This window comes from Agrilus planipennis, unplaced genomic scaffold (assembly GCF_000699045.2).
Source record: "Agrilus planipennis isolate EAB-ADULT unplaced genomic scaffold, Apla_2.0 scaffold343, whole genome shotgun sequence".
Taxonomy (NCBI): Eukaryota; Metazoa; Arthropoda; class Insecta; order Coleoptera; family Buprestidae; genus Agrilus; species Agrilus planipennis.
In genome coordinates, this window is record NW_020439179.1 from 96,896 (window position 1) to 107,844 (window position 10,949).

At 32.6% G+C, this 10,949-nt stretch overlaps 1 protein-coding gene across 1 annotated transcript in view; it reads left to right on the plus strand.

Annotated features, from left to right (window-relative positions):
• The window catches only part of LOC108742637 (cyclin-dependent kinase-like 1), a 9,103-nt gene extending 910 nt beyond the window's left edge, over window positions 1–8,193 (plus strand). Inside the window, exons 3-7 of the mRNA XM_025978048.1 lie at window positions 2,377–2,662; window positions 4,443–4,550; window positions 7,545–7,774; window positions 7,825–7,965; window positions 8,083–8,193. Coding sequence (XP_025833833.1) covers window positions 2,377–2,662; window positions 4,443–4,550; window positions 7,545–7,774; window positions 7,825–7,965; window positions 8,083–8,193 — 876 coding nt within the window. The remainder of the gene's footprint in view (window positions 1–2,376; window positions 2,663–4,442; window positions 4,551–7,544; window positions 7,775–7,824; window positions 7,966–8,082) is intronic.
• Window positions 8,194–10,949: the final 2,756 nt, after the last annotated feature.

Consider the following 10,949-nt stretch of genomic DNA (forward strand, 5'->3'; position numbering starts at 1 on the left):
TCAGTATAGGAGAGAGTGAAGTTGCGTGTCCAACCAGTCTTAGGACTTACGACCTTATGATGATGATGATGATATTATTATATTTTATTGTTAAATAAAAGCTTTTTTTAAGCAATTTTTTAATATGTAATTTTGTTTTATACTTTTTATTCTTTTAAAATTTTACAATCATTATTGTATCTAGTATTTATCAACATTTTTAAGAGATTTAAAACTTGTTACGACCATTTTCACATAAATTTTACTACTTATTAGGAATTGCATCAATAAATCAGGTATCAAAAGAAACCTATAAATCGCCATTTTGTGACGTCCGTCATATTGGATTTAAAATAACGTCACATTACTTATTGTGTTTCGATTATCAAGCTCTTTCATTTGATAACCATACCATAGGGTTTACTATGAAAATTATACATCACAATTTTATTACGTCCACCATATTGGATAAAACATGGCGGCATTTAAGAAATCGTGTTCTGTCACGTGAACGAAACGTGTGTGCCAAATTCTACCCCATATTAACTTCAGTGGAAGAGACGTCAAATAAAAACTTAAAAAGAGCACTAAAGTCTAAATAAGATATAACCAATGGAAAACAACGTTTCTGCTATTCCTTAATGGAATGCTACTTATAATAAAATTGTCAATTCTCAACCACCTACTTCTCTTTTACATTTAAGATTTACAACTGCTTATTAGTATAATATCGCTATATGAAGATGAAGACTTAACGAGTCGAAACAATATTCAAGAGCTGATAATTAAAAACTATTCTAAAGACCATAAAGCATAAAATGTTAAGTAGTGCCGGACCAACATTTAACTTACGATTAGTTTAACAACTATGGAAATGAATGTGACAAAATCAAAGTTTTGTGAAACAGTTGTTAAGGGTTTCTCTTTTGTAATAAAACAAACGAGGTTATTGAAAAAATTGTTTCCTATTTATTAAAAGCATTTAACATCTAGAGAGATATGTTATCATCTAAAGATATTTACTGCTAACTGTAGTATTTTACAAAAACTTTATGTTACTGGTAACCTTATTGTGAAACATTTTTTCAAAAAGCCTAAACAATAAAGGATCAAGAGTATTTAGGTAGATACATAAAAATAATCCTAAAAACTCGAAAGTCTAATGTTCAGCATTATTTCTATGTACTCTTGTTAAAAACTGAATCAGTCCAAACAATTTTATCTTATGAAACATTATAAAGCAAAACACATCAAACTATCTACTTTAGCCACATGTTATCTTTTTTTGTTTAAAAAGAGATTATATAAATGGTCAACGTGTTTATTCAGCAAGTGAGACAACATTCTTTTGTATATATTTGCCGAAAATGTATGAAATCCGTCAATGTATACAATTCCTAGAGAATGTACATAATTCCTAAAATCGCCTGGAAATGTGTGAAATAAATCTTATTAGACACGTTTCCTAGGAAATCTATACATTTCCTAAATAGCAAACGAAAATGTATTACAGGTAATACTAAATAGGCAATAATACAGCACGCTATTTGGAGTTGTACCTATATCCTATTGGTGACGTCATTGTTCGGTTAGGGAGATTTATGACAGACAGGAGTCTCTGTAATGCCGCTACCGGGGCTGATATGTTAGATGTTAGAATAATGTGACGAGGTTATCTTTGTTTCAGCAAACATGATGACTTCGAATTTTTAGTATATTGTAGAGGTGTTAATACTGTTGTAATGTAATATATGTTAGGCGCGGAGATCATAATTAAGCATATTTTTCGAAGACATTATTTCAACGTATCAGCCCGCCTTCGAAAGGGGCATTAAGGAAATTCCAGTCTGTCATAAATCTACCTAATAACCTTACAATAATGTCACTAATGCATATACATCTCCAAACCTAACCTAACCGCACTAAAATCGCATAAACACAGATACCTAACTCTGATTCTCAGTTTATTAACGTGTCTTATTCATTTTATTCACAGAAAGCATTTTTATACATTTCCTAATACAATATCTAAAATGTATACATTTACCAGGATATGTGTGTATTAAAAAAATTTTTGAAACAATGTTTCATGAATTTTCTAAACAATTTCGGAATTGTGTACGTTTCCTAGATTTCTGGTAACATATATAACAGATACTAGACAATTAATTTATTAAAAAAAGTATTGATCGTATCCGGAATGCTTATTTATTTTTAGAACACTTAATTTTTGGTCGGTTATTTATCGATTTCTTTTTACCAAAAATATTATCCAAACTTATTATTAACGTCGTCGATAAGTACATCATAAATTTCTACAATTAGCAGCAATTATCTGTATACGTAGATAACAACATGCAACTTCTTTCATCATACTTTTCATTATATTATTTTTAGAATCTGAAGCATCCGAATTTAGTCAATTTACTAGAAGTATTTAGGCGTAAAAGGCGTCTTCATTTAGTATTCGAATTCTGCGATAAAACAGTTTTAAATGAATTAGAGAGATATCCACGTGGATTACCGGAGCAACTTACTCAACAAATTACATGGCAAACTTTACTCGCAGTTAACTATTGCCACCAACACAATTGCATTCACCGCGATATTAAACCTGAAAACATATTAATGACGTCTGCTGGAATAGTTAAATTGTGTGACTTCGGATTCGCACGGATGTTAAGTAAGTAGCAAAAGTGGGAAAATTGTAAAAAGTTAATGCATATATGTATAGTATAATAATGAAATTGGTAGTAAAACACATCAAAATAGAAACAGGAAGAATGTGATAAATTAATAATTAAATAAATTGGAGACTCACCCCAATTACCACTAACATAATTTTATTAAGCGGACACGTGTATCGCCCACTTCAAACATGGGATTAGTCTCGAGATGATAATGCCCACGATTGAAATGGGTGAAATACGTGTCCGCTGAATAAAATTATGTTAGTGATAATTGGGGTGAGTCTACTACTTTATTTCAGTAAAACACTTATATATTAATGAAACATTAAAAAACAATTCTTATTTAGGGACGAAACAGTACAAATAAATAATACGAGGCCTTACTGGAAACTTTTCTTTTTCTATACCTAACATATTTGATATCAATTCCTTAAAATCAAGTAGAGTACGTATTGATAAAAAGTACTCGTATCAGTGCTCAACAGATTCAAAGATATTTTTTTCGTAAGGTAAAGTTAGCAGCGCAAAATTGTTATTTTATTTAAATCGACTTTTTAATTAAGATGACTTACGGTTAACAAATTGCCCTTGCATGTCCTCCTCGAATATAAAATTACCCTAACTTTAATAAGCTATTAATTTTTTAAACATTTTGACAAAAAATTGCATTAAAACAGGAACAAAGCTTTTTTTACCATAAAATGATATTTCTAATACTTTTTATTTTGCCCCATCTAATAAAAAAATTAGCTTTAGCTAAAATCCTCGTTTATGATGTCGTAGAACCGTTAATCATTAAAATACGTTTGATACAGATGATAAGTTAAAACACAATTGCCTGCTAGAGCACACCAAACACTGAAATCAAACCCTCCTTGAGATCTAATATTGATGGTACGTTATCGCATCAGTAGTGCTAGTTGATGTCAGAAAATTCCAGCACTGATAATGTAGGCTTCATCTGTCCACATAAGATTATAAGGGAAGAATGAACCTTTAAAATGATCACGTGGAAAAAAAGCCAACTAGAAATGAATGTAAAAAATGCAAGGGTAAATTACAAAAACATTATTTTCGTAATCAACTGCTTACCCATCGAATACAACCCCACATATTATATTTATATATTTGAAATAAAAGGAAAAATTATCTTTTTAACTAAGACATAGTCAATTATAGTTCCCATTTTCCGACACCACTGTATTCTATGTAAACAAATTCCTAAAGTACGTAAAAGTTGTTTTTTTTATTATTACAAACCACCAAGATGTGCACATGTAGTCAAAACTTGAAATTTTTAACTTTTGTTTATAATTTGAAAACAAAAGACGACAGCAATTTTTTGAAAACACCAATAAATTTGTCTCAAGAAATCGAAAAGCCTCTATTAATTTTTTTGTATCTCTTGTCGTCACCGAGTGGATCTATACAAACGTCGAAATTTGCCCACTCTGCACATTGTACATTTCCAATAATATCAATACAAGTACCTAGATATCGATATTTACTTTCGATGTAGCTACTAAGTAAAGATATCGCTACTGCTATGGAATCGTATCAACCCTATTCACTATCAAATATTGAAATTGAATACCTCAATAAAATTTTTTTAATTGTTAATTTATAATGTCGAATTTAACAGTCAATTATAGCTTAACACGTTCTTCAAAATTTCACATATACTAAAATGTGCTCACATCATGATGTTTTTCTTACAAATATATTCCATCCTTGTGCTTACAAAACGTAAAATTAATCTGATTATAATCGTAGATCCTGAAGAAAATTATACAGATTATGTAGCAACAAGATGGTACAGGGCTCCTGAATTACTAGTGGGAGACACACAATATGGAACGGCGGTTGATGTGTGGGCAATTGGTAAGTTCATTAAAATTTTGGGTTGAGAAAAATAAACAACCTTCAGCCTAAAAAAATAGTAAAACAACAATCCCTGACAACAAAATGATTGTATTTCTAAAAACAGCACTCTCAGATAAAAACCAGAGCCGGCGTTGGGGGGGGGGAGGAGTGAGGTAAAAGTACCTCGGGCTCAGACTGCTGAAGGACCGAGCGCATGGCCTAGAGGTCTAGATCATTGCTTCGCGGTTCGATTCCGGGTTCGTCTGCTTTGGTCCAAGTTTTTTTGTGGTTTCCTGGGATCACTTAGGCAAATACTGCAAATACTGGGGCAGTAATATTCCACAGATAATCTTTCATTCTCTTCTGTCTTCACTTCGTCCGTCTCATCTTTCTCACCCGAACTACCACCCACCCATTCCCATGATTCCTGAAAGGAGGCTGAAGAGGGCCCAGCATTAGTTGCTAGTGGGAATAAAACACCCAAAAGTTTTTTTGTCGCTGAAGTTAGCTTAACTAGAATCGTACAGAGAAGGACGAAAGAAATATTACGAGAAGACCAATTCGGATTTAGATGAAATAGAAAAACGCGGGAGGTAATTTTAGCTTTACGGGTAACAATAGAAAAAACGATAGAAAAAGGAAAGAGCGGATACATATGATTCGTAGATTTGGAAGAAGCTTTTGACAATATTAAATGGGCAAAATGTTAAATATACTTAAAAATGTACGAATGAGATACATAGATAGAAGAGTGGCATATAATTTGTATAAAGAGTATTAGGCAGTTATAGAACTTGAGCAGAACAACTTAGGGATAGAAATACAGGGGCAAAAGACAAAAAACTACTTACCTACCTAAACAAAAAATTAAGCAGCTCTTTTTTAAAATGGCGATCCTCCAACCATGCTGGGACCACGATGCACTAATAATACTAATATGTACATATGTTTCTATTAATATAATGTATAAATTCTAAAATGATTATATGTAGTACGATACTTTCTCATAATAATTGCTCATGTCAATTTAATCAGTAGTATTTAAATCAATAACTAACCGGGCATGTAGCAATGTAATGAAAATATTGCGGATAGTAGCTAAATGCGATCATACATACAAATAGACAACGAAAGAGCAAAGCAGTAGCACGACATGAATGCGGCACTATGTGCCCTAATGTATACAATATACTATTTATATAAGTAAACATATTATCACGATTATTAGTTGATCTCATTAATGCTAATTCATAAAGGAGGAAAATAGATAGATAGATAGCTTTATTAAAAACATTATGTTTTATATATACAAGGTGCAATTACATTTACATTTACTTATTTTCTTTTTTCTACTTTCTCGTTTTTCTGCTATTTTCCTCCTTATTCATATTTTTCTCATCTTATTTTTTTCCCATTTCCTGTTATTCCACATCTCTCTAAAATGTGTTCGAACGTCTCTAGTTCCAGTTTACACTATCTGCATATTTTCGTCTCTTCATTTTCCCAGTCCCTTGCTACTTTCACATTATAGTCTAAATCTTGTTGTTAAAACTAATTTCTTTTTACTCTTTGCTTTTTGTTTTTTCCGTCTTTTCTGTCCATATTATCTAATATTCTTGTGCGAATTTTATGTTTCTAGTTTTTTTCTCATCTTTTGCTTATCAAAGCCTTTAGTTATATATTTGAGCTTTATTAAAATATGTTTTATATATACAAAGTACAATTTTTATTAATTTTCTTCTCCTGCTATTTTTCTCTTCCACAAGATTTCTCTCATCCTTTTCATGTTGTTCATTCCTTCCAGTTGAGCTTTCCAACTTTTTGCAGAACTTCTCGTTTCCCCACATCGCTCAAAAATGTGTTCTAGCGTCTCTGGCTCCTTTTTACATAATCTGCATAATTTCTTTTCTTCTTCCTCCCAATACCTTGACGCTCTATTTTCACTTCCCAATCTGAATCTTGCAGTTAATTGTAGGTGGTTTTTTCTCTTTACTCCTTCATCTTTCAAATAATGAGGTTTTTCTTCTCCTTCTTTCCATAATATCTTGTACTCTTGAGCGAATTTCATGTTTCTCATTTTCTCTCTCCTTCTTTGTTTATCAATATCTTTAGTTAAGTTTTCTAGTTCCTTCCATACATTTCTCTCATTTTCCAGCTTCCATATATAATGTTTGATTGACCATCCTCTCTCCATTAAAAAATTCTTTCTTTCTTTCTTCCATCTCTCCCTTGTGGTTTTCTTTTCTTCCTTTTGCAAGACCGAAATATTGTCCTTAACTTTTGCACATTCTTTTAGTATTGCGTTGCCTTCGGAATTTAATATTTTTTCTTCGTACTTTAAGGCCCTTTTTGAATATTTTATGGTCAGTATTTCATATTTAGTTTCTTCCTGAAGAAGGTATCTCGGAGTGCTCTTATCTAGCTTTAGTGTCCATTTAATATATCTGTCCTGAATACTTTCGATTTCTTTTCTCTCTTCCCATCCCCAGATTTCTGCCCCATACATTAGTATACTTTCTACTAGTGTCTCGAAAAGAAGCATTCTCTTTTTTCAACAATCTCTTAAGTTTATTTCTCCTATTCCCCATACTTATCCCATTACACTTAATGTCTTCTTTTTCAGATTTTTAATGTGCTTGTCCACTCCATTATTCCTATGCAATATGAAGCCTAGGTAATTAAATTCTGTAACCTCTTCGATTGTTTTTATAGGAGGAAAATATTTTAATTGTTTTTCTGAAACTTTTTACGATTCTTTTCAATATTTGGAAGTGTCCCATGAATAGAATTTATTTCATAGTTATAGCAAAATAATTAGTTTTTATCTGGACGATAAACGTAATTAAATTTTAAAATCTATCCATCTGGTTTTTACAATTAGTTTTAGCTTCAATCATATTTTCTGTGAACTTTGATTTACTTTACATACTACATGCTAAAACATTGTATCCATCGAGTAAAATTAAATCCTTTAAAACTGAAGCAACAAACAAACCTATATGTATTTTGTAGGATGTTTGCTGGCAGAGCTTATAAAAGGTGAAGCTTTATGGCCCGGAAAATCAGACGTGGATCAGCTTTATCTGATTCGCTGTACTATAGGAGATTTACTTCCAAGGCATATGTATGCTTTTAAAAACAACGAATTTTTTCAAGGAATCACTTTACCTACTCCACAACAAATGTACCCTTTGGAAATTAAATTGCCCATGTGTAATAGTATTGCTTTAGATTTCATCAAAGTAAGTTACTGATTTCCCAATGCGTTGCTCTGAGAAACATTGTTTTTTAGAGATGCTTAGATAAGGATCCAGAAAAGCGTTGGTCATGTCAGCAATTATTGGAACATAGCTACTTTGAGAATTTTCATTTCAAAGGGACCGACTCAGTCGATCAGTACAACCACACTAGGTTTAATAGAGACAAATTCAGGGTAAGAATCTGACATTTGCAATTAAAAAGTATTGATAAAAACAAAAATATTAATCCTTGATTTTTATTACATTTAAATAAAGCAAAACAATTCGTATTACATATAATGTTTTTTAAGCATTCCAGTAACACAATGTGTTTACCACAACTTAAGGATAATAAAAGTCCTTTAAAGCAAACTCTTCAAGGTCAATTGAAATCCAATGTTGAACATCTTCCTACCATATAATAAAATTATTGTAAAATATTGCCTGTACATGTGTGATTATTGTTCATTTTATTTTTAATAAAGTTATTTTCGACTGAATAATTGTCTTATGATTAATTTTCGAATTCATATTTAAATTTAAATAAAAAAGTAGTAAGAATTTATTTTAAGTTGCACTTCATCTTATTATTGTAAACATGATTCACTTATCTATCGCTTGTTTGCAATCTTTTTTCTATAGTTTCCGTTGCTACCTACTTGGGTCATTATAGTGGTACAAAGAACTGTGCACATAAACATTAATTACAAAACCTATACGTTTTATAATTCCCTATCATTGTAAAGTTATGGTAAGTAAATAATAAATAATAATACTGTAATGTTCCTGGGTTTAACAAAATTAACTTCGAAGACTGATAACGACAAAAACTATTTATTTACACTAATTATTCAAGAACTTAAGAACACTATTAAATTATTACCAAACTCTAGTTATGAATTATTCTATTTATTCACACTACTGTCGATCACTATTCACTGCGCTATTTATTTCACTGCGATCACTGTCAATTTATTTCCCGATTCACTTCTGCAACAGTCAATTTATTTTTCGGCGATCGCCTCTTCCTTTACATACTCTTTTGTTTACTTTCGGGACCCTTCTAGAAACATCCGGATAGTTAATTTTTTCTTTAAACTGTTTAACGGCTTTTCCAGATCGAAGGTACGACACACACATTTACAAATACGGCGCACATGAAGAAAGGCGCCCGCGGCTAGTCGGTGAATCGATAAGCCGTTCACGCACACGTGTGCCCGATCGCACACAAACACACTCGTGCTCGCTACAATACTTAATGTGACAAATTAGGAATTTTTCAAAAACGTTATTAGCTACTAACAAAGGTGTCAACAATGGTAAGATAACTATTTAAAGATCTAAAGTGTAACTCAAATAAGTACCATATTCTTGAATTCTGAAATTATGAAAATAATCGAATTATAAAAATAAATTGAGAGGTGTTAAAGCAATTCATGTATCTGTTATTAAACATATCGTTCATTATATTGGGTGTCTCAGAAGTCGCGCACCCAATTGTTGGGATCGAAAGAGAAAAAAATTCTGAGCCCAAAAATCCATGCTTGAAATTTTTTTGTAAAGTAGATAATTAGTAATTAATTAATGAAAGTAACCAATCAGAAGCGCGCTACAGAAGAATAAAAAGTGAGTGGGAAGGTGGTAGGGGACGCGAGAGTGAGACGCTAGTGATGCACTCGGCTCCTCACGTAGTAGAAGGGATAGGCGTACGTGAGACTGGCTGCATGTGTGAGTCCGTGTACAAGTGTAAGCTAGTGTCAGTGCGTCGATAACAATGCGCGTATGAATGTGCGTGAGGAAATTTTTATTTTTTTATTACAGGCTCAAAATTTGACAGNTGGCGTCTTCGATGTATAGATTAAAAAGTAGCGGTGACAGTGTGCATCCCTGCCTGACTCCCTTCCTAATATTTACTTCTCTACGTTGCATCCCCAGCTCTATAACTGCCTGTTGCTCTTTATACAAACTAAGTATCACTCTTCTATCTTTGTAATTCATCCCTACATTTTTAAGTATATTTAACATCTTGTCCCATTTAACATTGTCAAAGGCTTTCTCTAAAAATCCTATGTACGCAGTCTTTCCTTTTTCTATCGTTTTCTCTATTGCTACCCTTAATGCTAGAATGGCCCCTAATAGTTCTTCCGCCCTTTTTTCCATCCTCCTCTATACAATTCTAGATTTTTGACGCATGGGAAGTTAAGCTAATTACACTAATTGTTCGAAATTTCTCGCACCTATCCGCGCCCCTCTTCTTAGGTAATGTTACTACTACGTTCCGTTTATAATCCTCTGGGACTATCCCCGTTTCGTAAATGTGACTAACTAACTTAAACATACGATCTCTAACCTCTTGTCCTGCATGTTTTAGAATTTCCCCCTGTATCCCATCTACACCTGGCGCCTTATTATTCTTTAAATTTTTTAATGCTACATCGAACTCTTCTCTCATTATGGGATAACCAAGCTCATCTATTTCCACACAATCTTCCTTCTCTAATATATCTCCTAACTCAGGGCCTGCGTAAAGGTTCTCTAAATATTCTTTCCACCTATCTGCCTTTTCCTCATTTTCTATCAACATGACCCCTGCCTCGTTTCTTATATTATTACTACTGTATCCTACATCTCTAAAATTCCTTTTAATTATATTATAAGCCTCATCGGTTTTACCTACTTCAAACTTTTCTTCTACTTCTTTACACATCCTATCAATCCACTGTTCCTTAGCTGCCCTACACTTCCTAATTATTTCCCACTTTATAGCTTTATATCTTTTTTGCCCTTCTTCGTCTGTCCTGTTTTTGTATTTCCGCCTTTCGTCTATTAATCCTACAATCTCATTTGTTATCCAGGGTTTCCTACTTTCGTTTTGTTTAAGACCTAGTACCTCTGTAGCTGCTGACTTTAGACACGTTTTAATGCAGTTCCATTCTGTCTCTATGTCCCCGTCATTCGTTTCTCCAGCCGCCATTAGTATTTCGTCTGTCATTTTACCTAGCCTATCACGCGCTTCGTTACATTTTAGCTTTTCTAAGTCGAGACGTCTCCTACCTGCCCTCTTTTTCAGAATTTTGAATTTAAGATTGGTCTTCATAACTACTAAATTATGATCGCTATCTATATCTGCTCCTGGATAACTCCTACAGTCCTTCACTTGATTTTTAAATCTTTGCCT